Consider the following 22,956-nt stretch of genomic DNA (forward strand, 5'->3'; position numbering starts at 1 on the left):
AGCCGTCTGGCTCACAGTTAACCCAATCGCGATATAGTGAAATAGACTAGAATAGATTAACGAATTCCATATAAATCTATAGTTCATTAACGATGTAGCAGTTGATACTGTATCCTGCACACACACACACACACACATACGCGTTGCGCGCTACAGCGCGAAAGCGATTTTCGACTCCAGATAAAAATAATAATAAATGAAGACTTGATTCACATCAATTTGTGTGAATGAGTGAGTGTTATAGTATTTCATTTTCTACCTGTTCTCATCATACCCCCCAAATAAAATCCGAAGGATAATTTAGCTGGCCAAACATTATCAGTGCGCTCTCGAAATTATAATTAGCCAAAATTATAATATATAGGTTATATATCTCGTTGCACACATCTTACATGATAAAGCGTCTGCTGAATAATTATGTTTTGCCTCAATATATACTGTATATATAATTCTGTTTTGCCTCAATATACAGTATATATATATATATATATATATATATATATATATATATATATATATATATATATATATATATATATATTATTGATGCAAAACAGAATTATTCAGCAGTGTGTGTGTGTTGTGTGTGCATGCGCGCACTCTGCGGTGGGGAGGAGCGTGCAACATGATGGTATAAATATGGTATATTAATAGAGTCTATTCCACTATAGGTATATAGTGTGCTGTCTGATGACATTGACAATACATTTGAATCTAATCTAATTTTGCATACGGCCCTCGCATTATAATGAGCTGGACAGGTGTGTATGTGTGTGTGGGAACGTGAACGCGATATCTGCCATGCGAGACTAGGCGAGCAGGCTGTAGTCAAATCTGAAGTGTTCGACTTTCTGACTCCTCCCCCAGCTGCAATCGTCTACTCTCTCTTGTTTTCGAGGCGAGCCGAAATTAATCTCAAACACGCCTAATGAGACCTTCTGATAGCAGGGTTGATTGAGTAGGACACCATGACTCAATGAGACATTCTGATAACAGGGTTGATTGAGTAGGACACCATGACTCAATGAGACATTCTGATAGCAGGTGGTCATAAGACGTTTTTTGAAAATGTAAAAGATTGTCAGAAAATAGTTATTATAGTTTGTTTTGTTCAAGTATAGCCGGTAGGCCTATTTCTGAGATCATTTAGATCTCAAAGTGAAAAACAGAACCGTTGGTTATATTTCAATTAGACTCATTGCCTCATTGATCACCATGATGTTAAAATGTGAATAATAACTCCTCCTCAGTCCTGACCCTGGTTAACCTGGCTTTACTTTCAACCCTCTCAAACATTAACATCACTGTCTTTTGAAGACAGAGGGCTCCATTTAATTGGGGACAATAGGGTACTTATGACTACTGCCATGATTTGTCTCCCGGTGACATCATCAAGATCAATCTTGGCTCTCCTGTCTCCACCGGCAGCTTTGGAAGAGACTCGTTCAAAACACAGATGGCCGTTTACTTGCTGATGATATAACATCAAAGTACTTCAAGTACTTCTCAATAGTACAACATTTTCAGTATTTGAATTTAAATTTAGAATTTTAAAGAAAATAACATTTTCTGAATTCACTTGAATTGAACGTGAACTGATCGCAACCTGCTGTCTACAATCAAAAAAATAAATAAAAAACATGGATTCTGTTTTTCCTTTAACTCATTAACACTTTGGACGCCGGAGCGATATGCGTGATGTGTGGTTAAAAGGCCAGCGTTCTAAAGTTTAGGAATACGTGGCGGTGTTTGCAGGGCTATAACTATATTCTATATTATAGCTATGGATAGAATTAGAGCCATATGGAATCCGCGATCACGGAATCGCGGACGGAATCGCGGAATTGAGCAATAAAAATGGAATCAAGTTTTTTTTTTTTTTTTACTCTTTTTTTTTTTTTTTATGTTGTGGGACTTGTACAGCACTTTGTTCAACTTTGTCAGTGCTGTAAAGTTTAAACCTTTTTAAATCTTAGACAAACAAAACACTTTGCTTTCATGAAATATTGTAAGCAGTCATTTGAGGCTTCATAAAAGCAGCACAATGAACACAAATCTGTCAGTGCCGAGTCCGACCTCATCTTAAATAACAAACGGCATTGCTTGTTGTAGTTAACAAAGAGAGGCAGAGTTGATTTTGCAAAAATATATATACCTTTTTATTTAAATTTTTTTTAATAATCGAATTTTATTTTCATATTCGAATGAAATAAATGAATGAAGCTTCGAAGTATTTAAGACAGCCCTATTAAATGGACTGTTATATCTTATTAAATTGTGGACATTTATTCATTCCCACTTATTAGACACTATTTCTGATGGTAAAATGAGCGTACAAAGCAAAATACAGAATTCTGAAATATTAAAACGAAAAAAACAGAATTTGGAAAAAAATTAAATGGAATTTGGAAAAAAATAAAACGGATTTCATATGGCTCTAGATAGAATACTATGGCCCATTTGACATAGAGTATCTATCGTTCAATATGAGAAAAATAATAAATTTTTTCATCCATACATTCCCGTTTTATACCGTGGTGAATATGACTATAGTTTTAGAATAATCCTGTCTAATCCCAGAAAACTACGCTATGCAGCAATATGTGCAATTCACTAAAAACGTAATTTCTCGCCTGTACACACTACTGTTTTGAAATCACATCTATATTATCAGTATTATGTTTCATCATGAATGCATGAAAGGGTGGGGGGGGGGGGGTAGTTTTTTGATGCTTTGATCGTCACACGTTGTGGAGTAAAATACACAAATATATTGTGATTCAAGTGAAATCATGGTTGGATCACAGCAGGATTGATACCATAGGCCTTACCTTCACTAGGATGTGCCCCAAAAAGAATATTCCAATTATCTGATCGTGAGTCCCAGTATTGGTGTCGATCATGTCGCCAACATAATCCGCCACATATCATGGACCGAGAGCAATTCACGTTTCTCAATCCGATCGGGACAACCGGTCCCCTTGCCCGACCATAGACCGGAGACCTCTGATCGAGCCACAGGCCAAGATATCATGTTTCAAAGGGTGCTCGATACTGCCACCTGACTGGCTGCGGCCGGTATTGCACATTGGCATTCGTGTGTCTGTAATGAATGGAAATATCGAATAAAAGAAATAACGATGAAAACCCGACTATACTCTGGTTTTCGGGGGTCCTGGCGCTGAACGTTCGGCGAGTTAACCAGACTATCATCGGGTATGGCGTCCAAAGTGTTAACACATTGGGTGCCGGCCATTAGACGGGGCCCGCTGTTGTCAGGCCAGCTTTCCATTACAAATTCACTGTGTGTCACGTTGTTTGTAGAGCTAAACCTATATTTTATATTATAGCTATGGATCCAATATCATTGTCAAATGACGGTATGAACCTTCCGTTCAATATGCCATAAAGAAATTATTTTTCCATCGATACGTTCCCGTTTTATACCGTGGTGAATATGAGTGTTATATCGGAATGATCTGGGATAATTCCTGTGAGGCTATTTATAAGGCGCAATGCTAATAACGTTAAATCCATTGGCGTTTCGTCCCTACACACGCTACAGTTAAAAATCCAAATGCATATGATCGGTATTATGTTCCATCATGAATGCGTGAAAGGGGGGACGGGGGGGGGTCGTTTGTGATTAATTGATTGCCAATAACGGCATTCGTTATTACCACAACATACACGTTATCTGGGGTATGGCTATGAAATCCTTGCACGATCAAGCTGAAATTGACGTCAAATTGCTCTTACCTTTGGCCGGTTGGATTCCAAAAATAATTTTCCAATTATTTGATCGCCATCTGGTAGATCATAAGTCCATTTGGCACACGCCATAACCTTATACAGCATAATGAATCCGGCGTCCCAAAAAGTATTCCATGCGATCTGGTGAAGCCCTTGCTTCAGGCTAACAGAAAAGACCGCCCGGAGCGTAAACAGTGTGACACCAGGTCTGCAAGAGGGGTTACTGCATTCTCGAGACAGCGCCACTACCAGGATCTGGCCGGTACTGCACCCTCAGAGTCCCAATATGCCTTTTTCAAAATACAGCTCTGTGACATGGAATGGGATATTAACTCATTCTGCGCCATCGCTTAATGCACGAGAGGGCGCTAGAACGCCACCGCTTTAATCAATGGGGGGACTGCGAGATTTGCGAGTGCTTAAAATATATCTTAAATTATATCTATGGGTCTAATACCCCCGTCGACTGTCAGTGAGTTGCTTCCAGTCAACATCCATTCATCGGTACATTTCCGTTTTATACCGTTTTGAATATGAATATAGTTTGGGTGCTTCCGAGTAATTCCAGGGAATGACGCGATAATAGCGTTTTAGTGGAATACACTAAACACGTTGTAATTTTTCGTCTGATTATCGAATCTTCCTGAAATCAACGCTAGATCATCATTATTATCGTTCCTCGTGCAAGAATGAAAAGAGCCCTGGACCGCAGCGCCCCCCCCCCCCCCCCACCTGCTGCACCCAACGGCACACAGAGACAGCGTCGATCGGAGTCGAAATAAATATCAGATCAACGATCAAATTTATATATAGTGTTCTTACCTTGTATCTGATGTAATGCAAAAGAAATAATCCAATTATCTGATCGCCATTCCAAATACTGCTCGTGGAGGTCTGTCACACATTACCGACCGTTACATATGAACGGGCGGGCGGGGTTACTGTTCCATGCCATCGTTGTTGAGGCCTACCTCGCCTGAGTATTTAAACCCCGCCCGCACGGCTCGGATCGTCCCAGAAAAGAAACTACACCATTCCCAATGGATTGCAATACCAGTAGGCGGCGGTATTTGCCCTTTTGCTAACTCAGACCCATTCCCACTGATAACATCAGGCTGGATGGATGAAAATGAATGGATATAACTAATAAAAGAAGTAACAATTAAAACTAGTAGAGTTTTCTCGTGATTGGCGCTGAATGAGTTAATATCGATATATTGCATGTATTGTCGTGATAACAAGGATGAACTGGCCAGCTGGCATTACTTCAGAAGTATTTTATTGCACTGAACTATTGCATCATTTTACTCTGTTCATTTCATTTTACTTTTTATTAAAGGTTCTAAACTGTCAGGTTTTAAACTGTGGATATCAAACAGGGAAGGTAAAGACGACTTTAAACTGTTATAGTAATCCAGAAATATTTTATTGCACTGCACTGTTGCATCATTTTACTGTATATTCTATTCTACTATTTTATTGCATTTTATTGCTTTACTCTGTCTATTCTATTTTATTGTCTATTTTTTAAACGGAATCAAACCCCTGTTGGGATGTTAGATCCTAATGTGAAAAACTGTGATTTTATGTCTGCTTATTTTATGCCCGTCTATTTTCTGTTGTGAAGCACTTTGAGCTGCAATTTTTATATGAAAGGTGCTATACAAATAAGGTTTATTATTATTATTACTGCCTATGATCAGGCTGCTCAGCAGTTCAGAAGTTTCAGCAGATCAGGACATTAGCCTCATCATCGTCACATGGATTAAAAAAAGCAACTTAGAAGATAGAGGGGCGACAGTGGCTCAGGAGGCAGAGTGGTCATCTGGTAATTGGAAGGTTACCAGTTCGATCCCCACTCCTCCCGGGCAGCGTGTCGAAGAGAGCAAGACACTTAACCCCCAATTGCTCCCAATGAGTAGGTTGGCACCTCACATGGTCGCCTCTGTCGACGGTGTGTGAATGTGTGAGTGAATGGGTGAATGTGAGGAACAAAATTGTAAAGCACTTTGGATAAAAGCGCTGTATAAATGCACCATACAGAGTTTGCCAGTTGCATACTAAAGAAATAGTTGTGGTTTTTGGAACCCAAGCCCTGATGATGTCCTTTCTCAGCACAATCCATGCTGTTCCTCATGCTAGCTCTGGCTATTTTAGCCACAAACCAATGCAAAGTCAATGGGGTTGAGCTCCTGTCTGTACAAGCTCAACTAATCGCCTCTGCCTGTCCTTCATACATCAGGCTCCACAACAGTGGGCAGGGTCCGCTTCCAGACATCCAACTACTAGGAACTTCCATCACTGAGTGTGTCTACAGTAACTCCCACCTAAACGGACAATATATAACGTATGAAGTATATCGCGACATACATACCTTATGCATACTGCACCTTATGTGTACTGTATACTGTATACTTACAGTACTTCATCAGAGCATATATTTAGCATTTTATTTAGCATTTTTAGATTATATACATTAGATTAGATATATATTGTAACTATATTTATTGTAGGGCAAATATAACAGAGGGCATACATACCCTCATCTTGCACCTTGACCTTTTTACACTGCCTATTTGCCCATATGCGCATGTCCAGAGTTAATTATATTGTTGTTGTTTTTTACCAACTTTTTCTCCTCCTTTTTCTGTGATTTTTCTCCCATCCCAATTTCCTCTCGTGCCAATTCTCCCTCCCCTCCCCTGTCCTGATCGTTGCTTGCATGTGCCCCCCATTGGCCGGTCGTAGGGAGGATAGAAGCCCATCACATGTCCCCTCCGATACATGTGGAGGCAGCCAGTCACTTCTTTTCACCTGTCAGCGCGGACCCTCATTGGCGAGGTGTAACGTGTGGGAGGCTCACACTGCCCCCGCCATCTCCTGTCTTTGCTATGCAGGCGCCCTGACCGACCTGTAGGAGTCGCTGTTTACAACAACCAGCTTACCACCCATCGACTTCCCTCCCGCTGACTCTGCCAATTGAGTCAGTATGACGGCCGGCCCAAGCCGGAGGCAACGCTGACAGCCGGATTCGAGACCGGTGTCTCTTGCGTTGGTGACAAACGCAATGTCCGCTGCGCCACCCAGTTAATTATATTGTTATATTGTTTACACTGCCTATTTTTATTTTTTACTTCTCCACTGTACTATAATTCTATTACCTGTAGCATGTCTTCTACTACCTGTACCTCCCCTCCCCCATGCTGCTATGATGCCTGAATTTCCCCAAGGGAATCAATAAAGGATTATCTTATCTTATCGTATTTTATCTTAAGCTGCCTTAAGCTCACTGAAATCTACTTTGTGTTGCACCGTGGAGTAAATGTCAGTGAAAGTCAGCTTGGACAGACAGGAGCTCGACTCCATTGACTTTGCATTGGTTTGTGGCTAACTATCCAGAGCTAGTGGCTCAAATAGTCTAGTTACTCTAGTATACCGCACTAACCAGGAATCAACCTCAACTCTTAGAACTCAGTCAACCATTCCACAGTATTTGAGGTCTACTGAAAAACAGTGGTGTTGTCAAGGACGATGGGAGCCATTAGGCTAATCCCATCAGTATTAGTTACTGCTGACTGAGCCTAATTAAACAGAGCTGAGCTGCAGGGCTCCAGTTACAACTTCATCAGAACCTCTCATCCCTTGTGTCAGTCCATGTCCATTTGTCTGTTAATCAGTCGATGACGAACTTGCCTCTGCCAGGATTTCTAACCATTCTGATGCACAGAAAGTTTGGGCTGGCAGAACATTTTGGAATATGTCAGTAAGTCATCACCATCCTCAGGAAGGCAGCAGGTCCGGACGGCATCCCCGGCCGCGTCCTAAAAGTCTGTGCCGACCAACTGGCCCCAGTATTCACTGACATATTTAACCTGTCCTTAGAACAGGCTGTCATCCCCACCTGCCTGAAGAAGTCCACTATTATCCCTGTACCCAAAAAATCCAAGCCTGCTTGCCTCAACGACTACCGCCCTGTAGCTCTCACCTCCATAGCCATGAAGTGCTTTGAGAAGCTAGTGAAGGGCTACATCTGCTCCTCCCTCCCCATCAACATGGACCCCCTGCAATTTGCATACCGCCCCAACAGGTCCACGGAGGACGCCATAGCCCATGTGCTGCACACAGCAGCATCACACCTGGACAAGAGGCAGGGGAACTATGTGAGAATGCTATTCATCGACTACAGCTCGGCATTCAATACCATAGTCCCCTCCATACTCATAGCCAAGCTCAGGGACCTGGGCTTGGGCTATGACCTCTGCCAGTGGGTCTTGGACTTCCTGACTGGCAGACCCCAGGTGGTGAGAGCAGGCAACTGCACCTCCTCATCCATCACCCTCAACATAGGGGCCCCCCAGGGCTGTGTTCTGAGTCCCCTCCTCTACTCCCTGTACACACACGACTGTGTGGCTCAGCGGAGTAGCAATACAATCATCAAATTTGCTGACGACACAGTGGTGGTGGGCCTGATCTCTGCCAACGACGAGAGGGCCTACCTGGAAGAGGTCAAGGTCCTGGCGGGATGGTGCCAGGAAAACAGCCTCTCCCTGAACGTCAGCAAAACAAAGGAGATGATTGTGGACTTCAGGAGGTCGGGGGTCAAGGACTACAGCCCCCTCAGCATCGACGGGGCACCGGTTGAGAGAGTCAACAGCTTTAAGTACCTCGGAGCCTACATATCCGAGGACTTGACATGGACCACACACATTGACAGTGTTGTGAAGAAGGCACGACAACGCCTCTACTTCCTCAGGCGCCTAAGGAAGTTCCAAGTCAGTCAGAAGATCCTTAAGAACTTCTACTCATGTACAATAGAGAGCATCTTGACCGGCAACATCACCTCCTGGTTTGGGAATAGCACTGCACAAGACCGAAGCAGACTACAAAGAGTGACACGTTCAGCCGAACGCACAATTGGAGGGGGGCTCCCCACCCTCCAGAACATTTACAACAAGCGTTGCAAGGGCAAGGCTAAGAGAATCATTAAAGACTCCAGTCACCCGAACAACTGCCTCTTTGAACTGCTGCGGTCAGGCAAGCGATACCGGAGTCTCAAGGCGAGCACAGAAAGACTCAGAAGAAGCTTCTATCCCCAGGCCATCAGGCTGCTAAACGAACAATGAATGAACACTACACAACAACAACCACCAAACGCACATAGCACACACATCCACACGCACACACTCACTTTAAACAAACACACTGTAGCACCCACTCCACACACTTTATAGCACACACCCACTTTAAACAAACACACTGTAGCACCCACTCCCCACACTTTATATTTATTGATGAAGGATTGCACTACAACTCGTACACCTTACTGTAAATTGTACCTAAAATTGTACCTCATTCCATTTCTGCTTTGCACTAGATAGTACTGTACATTAGTACACTGCATAGTATTGTATATTATATGGTAACTCAGAACATTGTACATATGTCTATACCGAACACTGTGACCTCATTTTTCTTCTTCTAAATTACATGCTATATTATGTTATTTGATACTATCTTGTCTAGCACAGTCTCTGGAGCGTAACAGTAAGAAGCATTTTGTATGAAAGTATTCTGTACTTCTGTATGACAACTATTAAAGAACTTGAACTTGAACTTGAACTTGTGTTGGCGGGGGATGGAGAAAGATGGACCTGTACTGAAGTCGGCTAGGACTTTATATTATTTTGTTCTGGTTCAAACTCTCTCACATTTTGTTCTGAACACATACAACTATGTCTTGTCTGTTTCATTAGGACTGAATCTGGATACTCGCTTAAAGTCAGAATCTGCAACGTCGTCAAACAGCGACATCTAGTCAAAAATGGTAAATGGTCTGCATTTACTACATCATTTACATCATCCGCAAATACAACCTCGACTTCCACTGCTATGCCGACAACACCCAAATTTACATCAGCACACAATCCCCCCACAACCCACCCCTCAGTCACATCGAGTCCTGCATATCAGAACTACAAACCTGGCTGACCCACAACCTCCTCAAACTAAACAGCGACAATACAGAACTTTTCATCATCGGCACCAAAACCACCCTCAGCAGATCCAGACCCATCACACTCACCATTAACGACTCAACCATCACCCCCTCCCCCCTAGTTCACAACCTTGGCGTCATCCTGGACCCCACCCTCTCATTCGACCCCCATGTCCGCTCCATCGTCAAAATGTCCTACTTCCACCTTCCACTGCCTCTCCCCCCCTGCCGCTGAATCCCTCATACACGCCTTCATCTCCTCCCGCCTCGACTACTGCAACTCCCTCCTCACTGGCATCACCTCCCGCTCCCTCCATAAACTTCAGATGGTCCAAAATTCAGCTGCCCGCCTCCTTACCAACACCCGGTCCCGTGACCACATCACTCCTGTCCTCCACTCTCTCCACTGGCTCCCGATCAAAGAATGCATAAACTTCAAATGACTACTCCTCACCTTCAAAGCCCTCCATAGCCTGCCCCCCCCCCTACCTGACTGACCTCCTTCCCCCTTACCGCCCCACCCGTTCCCTCCGGTCCTCTTCCACTGCTTCCCTCACTGTCCCGTCATCCAAACTCAAACGTTTTGATGACCGGGCATTTTCATGAGCTGCACCCAGACTTTGGAACACCCTCCCTCAGACTGTCAGATAATCTCCCTCACTCTACACCTTTAAGTCACCTGAGTGCCTGTCTTGTAGTGCTGACCAAGGTGATGGATGTCTCGGGGTCTTGGCCAAGATTGCAGAGACTGCTCTACATGCACCACCGAGGCCACGGATCAGCTCCTTACCATCTTCTGTCCGTGGTCTGTCAACATGGTTCGTGGTCTGTCAACGTGGTTTCATTGCTGGGTTAAGTACTTCTATGCTATTCACATAATATGCTTACTTCATATATCTACTCTATTCACATATATGCTTACCACTTGTATCTATTGCTATGTCCGCCCACTACAATCACGCGAGCTGTCTAACGCCTGTCCTGTCTCCCTGTCTCCCTGTGAGTTGCTGTCCCAGAGTGGTGACCGGAGTGCTGGATGTCCCGCGATGATGTCGGGGAGGTTGCGACCCTCTCTGCGCCGCCCCCTATCTCCCTGTCTCCGGCTGTCTTGGAGCGATGACCGGAGTGTTGAACGTCCCGTGATTAAGACGGGGAGGACGCGACCCCTGTGCCTCAAATAGATTCGCTATCAGCTCTATCTTTAATCTTTCAAAATGTTCAGTTGCTATCGCTATCAGCTCTATCTTTAATTTTTCAAAATGTTCAGTTGCTATTGCATGCACTCATCTGTGTTTCACTACACACATGAGTGCATGCTTACCAACTGTTAGTCTGCAACACTACTATCACCGACATCTAAGAAGGGAGATCCCCCCTTTGAATGGCCCTTCTAAGGTTTCTCTCCTCCACACTGCCTGTGGTGCATTTTTCCCTATTGTTAGGTTTTAGTGAGTTTTTCCTTACCTTCGTGTGGGGTATGTCTGGGAGTGCTTGCATTCATTCATTTATTTGCATTTATTTTAAATTTGTTGGACCTTATGGTGTTCTTGTTTTGTTCTTGACTTATTGTTATGTTTCTTCTTGACTTGTTTAAAGAAGACGTGTCCGGCCCATGGGGACATTAACGTGTGTTGTCGGGCCTTACAAATAAATTTGATTTGATTTGATTTAAATCCCGACTCAAAACCTACCTGTTCTCCCAAGCATACAACCTTCCCTACCCATAACCACCCTCCTCTAACCTACTGTACCACCTCCCCTACTTTCTCTCCCTCTCCTGCCCCCCCCCCCCCTCCCCTCGGTTTCCTTACTTCCCTGATTGTTCCCCTACTGGACTTTGTATTTGTTACTTGTTACCCGTGGTTTTATGTCTTGCCTATTCATACTGTTGCTTATTCCCTGTGGTTCTTTGTTTCTCTGTTCATTTGTTTTGCTTATTGTCAGCGTCTTCTGGGTTCTTGAAAAGCGCCATATAAATAAAATGTATTATTATTATTATAGAGTGGTTTAGTCAAAAGCACTTTACAATGCATGTCTCACATTCACTCACACACTGATGGTGGAGGCAACCATGCAAGGTGCCAACCTGCTCATCAGGAGAAGTTAGGGGTCAAGTGACTTGCTCAAGGACACTTCCGCTGCCGGGGATGAGCAAGGAATCGAACCGGGAAACTTCAGATTACCAGATGGCTGCTCTACCTCCTGAGCCACTGTCACCCCCTTGGTATTGCTCTTTGTTTACATTCTTTGTTTTGGTCTGATGTGTGGGTGGGAGCTGAGTAATGTATTCTGCTGTGAATGTCTCCAGATCTCTCTTGGCAGAGCCTGACATGTGGCCAGCAGTAGCAACCCCTCCCCTCCACTATCCACTTAACTCCTACCCCCACATCAGACCAAAAACAACAAATGTAAACAAGGTGAGATACCAAGCGGTTTTGTCTAGAAGTCGCTGTTTGACAGGATTAACCCTCTAAAGCAGAGTGTCTGTTTAGACATGTTTAGCAAAACATGAAATCTCTTTGGAACCGTTTATGATAATGTTTTGCTTTACATTGTATCTGAATTGGGAGATTATCTTCTCTGTCAGAATTCAAAGTGTATCTCTAGAATCCTAGAATCGTGCACTATCTACACTAAGTGAGCCATCGGACAGACACACGCTTAGGGGTGGGAATCACCAGAGGCCTCACGATACGATACTATCGCGATACTTGAGTCACGATACGATAGTATTGCGATACTAAATATATTGCGATATGCTGAGTATTGCGATATTAATATTGCGATATATTGCGATTTATTACCTTTTTTCAACTGCAAAGTAAAACTTTGTCAACATGTTTTATCTAATAAAATAAAGTTCAGTCTGTTCATCTCACTTCAATAATTTTTATTGCAGAACATGGTATTTTCTCAAGCAGACAGATGTAAATGTAGCAGAGTGAAGTTGTTATGCTAGAATCATGGACAGAAACTGTTATCTTTCATCTTAAATAAGTAGGCCAAGACGGAAACACTCTTACTTTGAAGGAACAAAGTGGACCGAGCTCACTCTAGTGTTTTTGGAGGGGTGCCTTGGTTACTAGTTTATATTAATTTCCTCATATTGAGTTATTGATTCTCCAAACGAAATCCCTTTTGGTCTTTTATAATGGGTTTAGAGAGGATAGGTTATCTTTCCAGTTGAGTAATTGTTGTATAGTAAATACTTTCAACCAATGTACAAAATGGTTTAGCCGGTTTGTCGACGAGAGACACGCCGGCGGAAGTGATCGCTCTCTTTGAGTTTGTCATGAACGAGAGCAGAGGTACGCCCTTTCGGTTATCTAATATCTGGTTTAATTGCTATGTATAACTTGTAAAATTGATTTATGTTTTGGTTTTGGTACTGAAATACCCTGTTGTGTGATGACATTAATTCACCCTGTGTAAAACAGCCACAGTACCGTTGTGTGCTAACTAGTATTCTGTTTGGCAATCACAGGTGGACTACACGGTGATGATGGTAGCTCACGCCATGTTGTGTGTGTGCTGTGTTGGTTCAATAACAGGTATGAACCGTTGTTTTTGTATTTCGGTTTAATTAATGCTTACACACTGTCTTTCATTTCATATTATTTCATATGTTTTTGCTGAAGTTGACTTGTACTGAGCTACATGTATTTAATAGTAGCTAACAATTGTTGTAACTGTGGATGGCGCGCTGTTTTGAATGTGCGCGCGCGCTCGCTCTCTCTTTGAGTTTGTCATGAACGAGAGCAGAGGTGGACTACACGGTGATGATGGTAGCTCACGCCATGTTTTGTGTGTGCTGTGTTGGTTCAATAACAGGAGATCACCAATAAAACAACCATCAATTGAGTACCGTTGTCGGAGTCTACTTCCACCTCACACCAGACACAACGCAGATTGGATCACGCTACATAAACACTAATCTGTGTTGCATGTACCTGACAAACTGAACTGTTTGTATTACAGTCATATTCCAACTTAACTGAATGCACATGTGTGCATGTGTGTGGACTACTCTACTATTACAGGTATTGAAATGAACAATGCAACTTCCTTATACAAAAAAATAAAATAAATTTTTATTTTTAATAAATAATTAAATATCGATACTTGCCGTCCCTGTATCGATACAGTATCGCCACGCAAAGTATTGTGATACTACTACGTATCGATTTTTTCCCCCACCCCTACACACGCTGCTCATGTGTAACAGAGGATAGAGAGGTGCTTGTCCCTAGTCTTATAATAAAATGGCAGAAAGACATGAAAAGAGGTATAATAACAAGCATTGGAACTTGTTGTGGACGTTGAAGATGCTCTAGATAATATAAATGAAAAGGATTCTGAGATGATGATAATCATAGTTAACACTTTGGTCGCCAGGCTTATACAGAATAAACCATCCCACGCCAGCTCTATTTGTCTATGGAGAAGTTCCCCTTCTTTGCAGGGCTATAACTTTTTTAATTGTATTGCTAAATTGACATTACTATGGCCCATTCAACATCAAGTATCTATTGTTCAGGGTGTAGCAACGTTATACTTTTTCATTCACATATTCATACTAAAATATGGTCAAATAAAGTATAAAGTATGTTTTTATCGTTTTATTTAGCTTTCTCCAGAACAGAACGTGATTTATAGACCTAAATGCATTATATTGATGATTGTATACAGTTTGATAGCACTGCGCGAGATAAAAAATTTCAAATGGACGTGCTTCTAGAAGTTACTACTGATCATCTGATGTTGACCGGATGGGGGGGGGGGGGTCGTTTATAATTCCGTGGCCAACGTTAGATGATTCATCTAGTGTGGGTGATATGATCATCAGAGCAGTTTATATCGAACACGTTAAAAAATAACGCTGAATCTTACCGTAGCTTCCTCATAGCGTTGGGTGATGAGCGTGGAGCAGAAATATTCCTATTATGGGATGTAGAAATATGCGATCCATTTCCAGGTTGTATAATAGTATATACGTCCAAATCATGTTGTTTATCGAGTTATTGGTAACGGATTGCTTTCCGTTGTGTCTAGCTCGAGTCCTGGGACTATTAGCGAGTGATCGGACCGAATTGGAATGAGCACCAGCTTCCATTTCCTGTTTCCGCTCTGGGCGATCCGCCGATCGGCCACCAGATGGCGCTCTTGAACCGTTGGAGAGTTGAGAGGGGATCAACAGTAGATCTCAAGTCTCCGGGGGAGAAATATGATTTCGATCACAGATTTTTTTAAATATTGATATCAAAGACGTGGTACGGCGTCTTTGGCAGAATGAGCCTGGCGGGGAATGACGTGGTAAGGCGTTTTTGGCGACCATAGTATTAAGGATAGTTAAGGATTTGATGTGTTAGATAAGGCAGTTAGTCACTCTGGCGAGAAAAGACTCACCTCTGGGTCCGTTTCTTCGTCGTCGGGGTGCTCCTCGTAGGAGGAGTGCTCTGGGTTGCTGGCCTTGTCCAGCAGCTCGATAGCCAGGGTCCGACTCAAGGGCTGGGACACGAAGGGATGCTGGCAAGGACACAGAATACATAAATACATTACTGGCAACAACTTTGAACAGCTTTAGAATCTGTACACTCAACAATTAATGTGTATACTCACTGTATAGTGTATACTTACCCAATAAGAGCATCTATTTAGCATTTTTTGATTATATATATTAGATTAGATATTAGATTATATATAATATTGCAACTATATTTATTGTAAGGCAAATATAACAGAGGGTATACATACCCTCATCTGCACCTTGACCTATTTACACTGCCTACTTGCCCATATGCGCATACTAAGAGTTAATTATATTGCTATATTGTTTACACTGCCTATTTTAATTCTATTTCTACTTCTCCACTGTACTATAATTTTATGACCTGTATCATATATTCTACTATCACATGTAGGGATGTCCCGATCACGTGATTTTCAGAAGAGCGGGATAAAAAAAAAATAAATAAAAAAAAAAATAAAAAATTATTCAACAAACATGCCCATGTTCACGTCTTAAACTCATACTGAGGCCTTAGTTTTGGTTTTAAATTGCATATCATCATTCATTTATTTGTTGTCACACAGAGCAGAAGAATTTTGCCAAAACAAATGCATTTCCTTTGATTTAATTATACATCAAATGATTTATGTCAAGGATGAGGGACATCCACTAGTTGCAGAACTTGCAGTCACCTGATTTTTACAGACGATGGCACCATTGCTGCTGAAGCAGCAGGTTGGAGACAGAGTTTTTAGATTACTCCGGTTGCAATGCCTCGCTTGAATGAAGTTAACTTTTCACCTGGATAACGTCAACATTCAGGGTGAATGTAATGGGAGAAATTTATTAAATATAATTTTTTTGGATCGGATCGGAAAAGATCGGTATCGGTAGATACTCAAAATCACATGATCGGGATCGGATCGGGAGCAAAAAAATTTGATCGGGACATCCCTAATCACATGCAGCATGTTGTGGTGGTCTATAGACTGCACTAAAGCAGCATGTTGCGGTGGTCTACACAGGGGTGTAGCTCCAGATTCTGGGCCCCATGAAAGAATGTATTTGTCGGCCCCCAGTGAATGCGAGCGCGCATAAGCGCGCGAGCGGATTTTTTTTTTGCCATTTTTTTATTGATGAAAACGCATAATATGGTTTTTACCTATACATTCGGATCAGCAGTTCAGCACCTGCACTGTTGGTGGGTGAGCCTAGTAAAGGATGTCTCATTGCGTTCATCTTCAATGAATGGACCAATGCAATAGTCTACCAAAGCCCCCCCTCTCTCTCTATATATCTCACACACACACACACACACACACACACACACACACACGCACACGCACACACACACTTCAGAAACAAACATAGTATCAATGAGAGCATCAATAATACACCTGAGTGATGTCTAGTAAAAAAAAAAAAAAAAAAAATGTTTGGGGGGCCCCCCCAGTGCTGGGCCCTTGGAATCATCCTAAGCTACCCCCCCCCAGCTACGCCCCTGGGTCTACATACTGCACTAAAGCAGCATGTTGCGGTGGTCTACATACTGCACTAAAGCAGCATGTTGCGGTGGTCTATAGACTTCACTAAAGCAGCATGTTGTGGTGGTCTATAGACTGCACTAAAGCAGCATGTTGCGGTGGTCTATAGACTGCACTAAAGCAGCATGTTGCGGTGGTCTATAGACTGCACTAAAGAAGTATGTTGTGGTGGTCTATAGACTGCACTAAAGAAGTATGTTGTGGTGGTCTATAGACTGCACTAAAGCAGCATGTTGCGGTGGTCTATAGACTGCACTAAAGAAGTATGTTGTGGTGGTCTATAGACTGCACTAAAGCAGCATGTTGTAGTGGTCTATAGACTGCACTAGAGCAGCATGTTGTGGTGGTCTACAGACTGCACTAAAGCAGCATGTTGTGGTGGTCTATAGACTGCACTAGAGCAGCATGTTGTGGTGGTCTATAGACTGCACTAAAGCAGCATGTTGTGGTGGTCTATAGACTGCACTAGAGCAGCATGTTGTGGTGGTCTATAGACTGCACTAAAGCAGCATGTTGTGGTGGTCTATAGACTGCACTAGAGCAGCATGTTGTGGTGGTCTACAGACTGCACTAAAGCAGCATGTTGTGGTGGTCTATAGACTGCACTAGAGCAGCATGTTGTGGTGGTCTACAGACTGCACTAAAGCAGCATGTTGTGGTGGTCTATAGACTGCACTAGAGCAGCATGTTGTGGTGGTCTACAGACTGCACTAAAGCAGCATGTTGTGGTGGTCTATAGACTGCACTAGAGCAGCATGTTGTGGTGGTCTACAGACTGCACTAAAGCAGCATGTTGCTGTGACCAGCCCACCTGTAATATCTTGTCCGCCGGCGGCCGCCTCTTTGGGTTCTTCGTAAGAGTTATCTTCACAAAATGGTGAAAGTTATTTGTCCTTGGGGAAAGAGAGAAAACAGAGAATAAAAATATATAAATGTAAAATTAAAACATTTAATCTATTCTGTAAATATAAGATTTAGTGTAGTTTATTGTACATAAATACATACCAATACATACCATACATGTAGGGGGGTCGGAATACATGCAGTAGGAAAATAACTAAACAAAAAAGTTTAAAACGACACATACAAGATAACATAGACTAGAGGTACTAAAGGGATGAATATTCAATAATGGTGAATATTTATAAAGAATATTTACAAATTCAAAATTCATTATTTCTGTCCCCACATGGCCTTGGCCACTCCAAACCCAAAGGTGTAATGCTTTTACAAACTGGACAGTCGAGTAGGTGAGCAGTGTTTCTCATTCCTAAAAGCACAGCTAATTGATTCATCATTGAGGGTCAAGCCATTCTGAACAGCTTGTTAAGGCGTATTAACCCTTGTGTCTTAGATGGCATCACAAATTATTGTTAAAAAAAACATTTCAATATGTCAAATGCAAAGTGGATTTTTCTGGGGGAGGTTATTACAGGCTATGTCAATGATTAGCAACAACACTGCTTTTCATGGATTTTTTGTTTTTTTGTAATGTCAGATTTTTATCTGAAGAATTCAAACCCCAAACAGCAAGGAGTACATACGGCATTGTTCTCCAGCGCCTAAGTAACACTTCAGACTGACAAATCCATACAAAGATTAGGCTAAACCCATCATCCATGTCCCCTTTAATAAATGTAGACAAAAAAAATATATATATATATATATATATATATATATATATATATATATATATATATATATATATATATATATATATATATATATATATATATATATATATATATATATATAATATTGTTGGATATATGTCTATCAGGGAAGGTGTTGTTGGTTTCGAGACATAAACATCAGGTATGAACTTTTCTTTATGCCATTTGTTAGCTTTAAACAAACAAACTACAGGTCTCTGGGTCAAACACTACAGCTTTCAAATGAATCATCGAACAGAAGAATGTGCCGCCAAATGATTTCCCCCCCGCTTGGTTCACTATGCAGCAGGGCGGATTATCCCTTTACTTACAGCATTAGCGTGGCTTTCTCTTTAAGCCGCACCTGACCTGTTAATATTTCAGCAGCATTTTGATTCACCTCATGAATATTGCATGGCTGTTTCTCTTTCCTTTCCCGTTACCCCTTTCTGGAGACGGGAGGCGAGAAGCCAAGGGTTTTCAAAGGCGTGGGGGGGGGGGGCATTGGTGGAAGCGGTAACTGTTAGCTAGTAGCCCGTTAGCATCGATAAGCCCCCATCGGATCACTATCCTCTCTGGGAGGTCAGAACACCCCCATTTGAGGCACTTTTATAGTTCCCGTATGTCCTACGTTCTGTAAATAGGTTAGTTGTAATGGTTGAACTTTATTGATTGATTGTCTACCGTCTGTGTTAAGTACATCAAGGCCATTAAATGAAGACAAAGAGGATGTTATGTGGTTCATATAGTGCATGGGTTCCCTTCTTCCTCAGACCACGTATGTCGTTGAGTATAAACAGGGGGTTGGCAAGTAATGGATTAAATGTAACGGTGTTAAAGGTAGAATCTGTAATGCGGGCAAACAGCAACCTCTAGGCAAAAGTGTCCCCGCTTGGTATTGCACTTTGTTTACATTTTGTGTTTTTGGTGCAATGTGTGCATTGGAGTTGAGTGGGGACAGGGTTGGAGAAATGCACACAACCCACACATCAGACCAAAACACAAAATGTAAACAAAGTGCAATACCAAGCTAAGCCTAGAGGTTGCTGTTTGAAAGCATTACAGATTCTACATTTAAAGTCATCTCGTTATGAAAATGGTAACTGTAATCTGTTATTGTAACCGTAGAAACACTGAGTGGATACTTGGATTACTAACACTTACTAAGGCAATCAAATGTTATGTATAATGGCTCAAATGTTATGTATATTCACAAATGTCTGTTTAATATAACATTTGTCTATGACATATTGGCACTGCAGGCGTGGAATATGCATCCTCTGATGTCATTAATGTGAAGTTACACACCATCATTTTAAATCAGCCAATCAACAACTACCGGTTAAAATATACAGCAAATCAAATCACTGTTAATGTGATATTCAGTCCCAATTGAACACTTCCTTCCAAACCGAGGGTTGTTGTTTTATTTATTTTAGATAATTTATTGATAATAATGGTCACACACATTCTAACCAATAATAACTGTCATCTTAGTCATATTTTAATCCAACTTTGGGAATAATGATTGGTAAAGGTTGTGGTTGTGTGATAATAACTTTATTTCATGAAATATCTAAATAAAAGTTTGCAAAATAATAAGAATATTGCAAACTACATATATTCAGATTTAAGAGGCAAAGTAACCAGAAAGTAATAAGTGGGATCCTTCTGAAAGTAACCGTACTAACCCTGCATATAAGACATGTGCATATAAGTATAATAACATGTAAGGAGGCTGGCTGGTGATCTTCTACCTTACTAACCCAGCATAAAATACTGTGTATAATAACATGTAAGGCTGGTGATCTTCTACCTTACTAACCCAGCATAAAATACTGTGTATAATAACATGTAAGGAGGCTGACTGGTGTATTGGAGGATCATAATTTCTCTATCTTCAGCCTGACCACTAGGGGCTACAGTATGTATGTACAGTGCAGTGGGAAGACAAATTAAAGTGCATTAAAGAGACAGGGCTTATTTCAGTATAACTAATATTGAACTGGGGCTTATTTCAGTATATCTAATATTAAACTGGGGCTTATTTCAGTATCTGATATTGAACTGGGGCTTATTTCAGTATATATTGAACTGGGGCTTATTTCAGTATATCTAATATTGAACTGGGGCTTATTTCAGTATATCTAATATTGAACTGGGGATAAATAATATGATAAGGTGAGAGATCTAAACGAACAAAACCATAATCCATCATTCACTGAATTCCATCCGGTAAAAGGACGTCCCACTTCCATTCAGTGACAATTAACTTGTCCTTCACAGCGGACAAGAGTATGGGAGGAGAGAAGACGGGAGTGGAGGGTTAAGGGAGAGGGTCGCGGAGAGGAGGAGGAGGAGGAGGAGGAGGAGGAGGAGGAGGAGGAGGAGGAGGAGGAGGAGGAGGAGGATAGATGTATCTGGGAGGCAAGCGGAGACCGACTCAACTCACCACTTCACTTTGTCTTTCAACTTGGGCGGCTGGAAGTTACTTTTGGTCATCAAGAACAGAGCTCTGAGGACATGGGATAAGATAAGATAGTGCTTTACTGATCCCCCTCGGGTGTCATAGGACAATAAAGGTCGATCTGAATAAAACATTTTATATGAGAAAAATAAACAGTGTAAACAATATAATTAACTCTAAATATAAAAATATAAGAAAGATAAACAGATGTGCAGATGAGGGTCTGTTACAATAAATAATTGTAATATATAATATGAGTAAGAGTACAAGTAAACGGTATAGAGAGCGCCGTGTACACAGTACCCTGACTATAACACCATATACAGGGCACCCTGACTATAACACGATATATGCCTTACGTTGTAGTCCATGCAGATTTCGGTGGTTAAGACACACTTAGTAATATAGTAATAATTATAATAATAATACACTTTATTTGAATAGCACTTTTCATAAGAAAATTGCAGCTCAAAGTGCTTCACAACAGAAAAAAATACATAAAATGAGCACATACAGTGCAGACATATAAAATCACAGTTTTTCACATTAGGATCTAACATCCCAACAGGCCACCTTGTTTATGGTTTGATTCTGTTTGAAAATAGACAATAAAAAGAGTAAGATAGAATAGACAGAGTAAAATAGTGCAATAGTGCACTGCAATAAGTAGTAGAATAGAATAGACATAAAATGAGCACATAAAGTGCAGACATATAAAATAATTTTTTTTACAGTGCAATAAAATAGTTAACACATTCCTAATAGTAGAGAAGAGGGTGACAGAATGAAGAGGAGACGATTTGGAGACAATCTGGAGTGCAATTATAGATTCCAACTGATAAGGGGGGGGGGGGGTGGCTGGTAGCGATCTGGTTAATGATGGGGTCAGAGCCACATTGATATTCAGGATGCGAGCCTGCTTGTGCTCCTGGAGGCTGCTGGCCAGGGCCTGGGCTAATTACACCACCCCGCTAATGTTCTTCATTTCCATGCCGGGTATTCCTGTAAACGCGCCCCTGTAGACGCTCCCGCACATCAGTTGGGAACAGAAGCCTTTTAGTAAACAGTCTGTCAGGAGGCTTAGAGAGCTAAGCACTGTTACCAGCTGACTGTGCGGCGGGTGGAACGTGTCTCTGTGTCTAGAAGCTGTCAAAACATATCGACGGCTGCAGAAAGACAGCGTGACGCAGGAAGGTGTGTGTTTCTGTAGCCGTCGCATTTCGGACTCAATTATTTTTATTTATTTACTATAGACCTGTTCGTTGTTTACAAACAACGAACAAGTCACATGACCAAGTTGCCCCCTACCTGCGTGAGCTGCTACGCTATATCCTAAATATAGATACATAAATTCCAGATTGTATATGTTTTTCTTTCTCTCCAATTTAGTCATTATGCCAATTCCCTGCGCTGGTCATTGCGCTACCCTCTGTCGGACTGGGGAGGGTATATATATATATATATATATATATATATATATATATATATATATATATATATATATATATATATAAATATATATATATATCCACATCCCTCTGTACACTGCTGGCCAGTATGACTTACTACCATAGTGTCTGTAAAGGCCAATGAGTGTTCTTGTTATAGATTATTATTATTATTTAGTATTATTATTATCTATATATTATATTATATATTGGAACTAGGCACTGTTTTAGACTGTCTTATTTATGTTTGGACACTAGGGCTCACCACCCATTACAGCCCACTCCTATAAATAGCCAAGGTGATCACTGCATTTTGGTGCACCTGTGATTAGGATACAATTTTCTACCTGTTTCACTGTTTCACTGTTGGATCTGAGCAATTGACAACTGTTCTGTTTAAAACCGTCATTCACTATCATTTACCTTTGGACAACAATAAACCCTGTAAACCGTAAGAGGAGCAACTTTGGACATTCAATTCATTCAACATCACAACTTTGGGACTGAGTAGGATAAGTAATAGCGGGTGCACCGTGGACGCTTGTCAATTCACTGGGGAGCGACAAGTGGCCACTACAGTGTCTTTAT

The 22,956-nt window shown here is 41.5% G+C and overlaps 1 protein-coding gene across 4 annotated transcripts in view; it reads right to left on the reverse strand.

The window, feature by feature from the left end:
* Positions 1-22,956, reverse strand: part of map4k3a (mitogen-activated protein kinase kinase kinase kinase 3a) — a 459,102-nt gene that overhangs the window by 160,319 nt on the left and 275,827 nt on the right. For all 4 annotated transcript variants that reach the window (XM_084319042.1, XM_084319041.1, XM_084319040.1 and 1 more), the window contains exons 10-12: positions 20,906-20,968; positions 17,613-17,694; positions 15,155-15,274 (exon numbers count right to left, since the gene is read on the reverse strand). In XM_084319042.1, coding sequence (XP_084175168.1) covers positions 15,155-15,274; positions 17,613-17,694; positions 20,906-20,968 — 265 coding nt within the window. The remainder of the gene's footprint in view (positions 1-15,154; positions 15,275-17,612; positions 17,695-20,905; positions 20,969-22,956) is intronic.

This window comes from Notolepis coatsorum, assembly GCF_963971535.1.
Source record: "Notolepis coatsorum genome assembly, chromosome: 7".
Taxonomy (NCBI): domain Eukaryota; kingdom Metazoa; phylum Chordata; class Actinopteri; order Aulopiformes; family Paralepididae; genus Notolepis; species Notolepis coatsorum.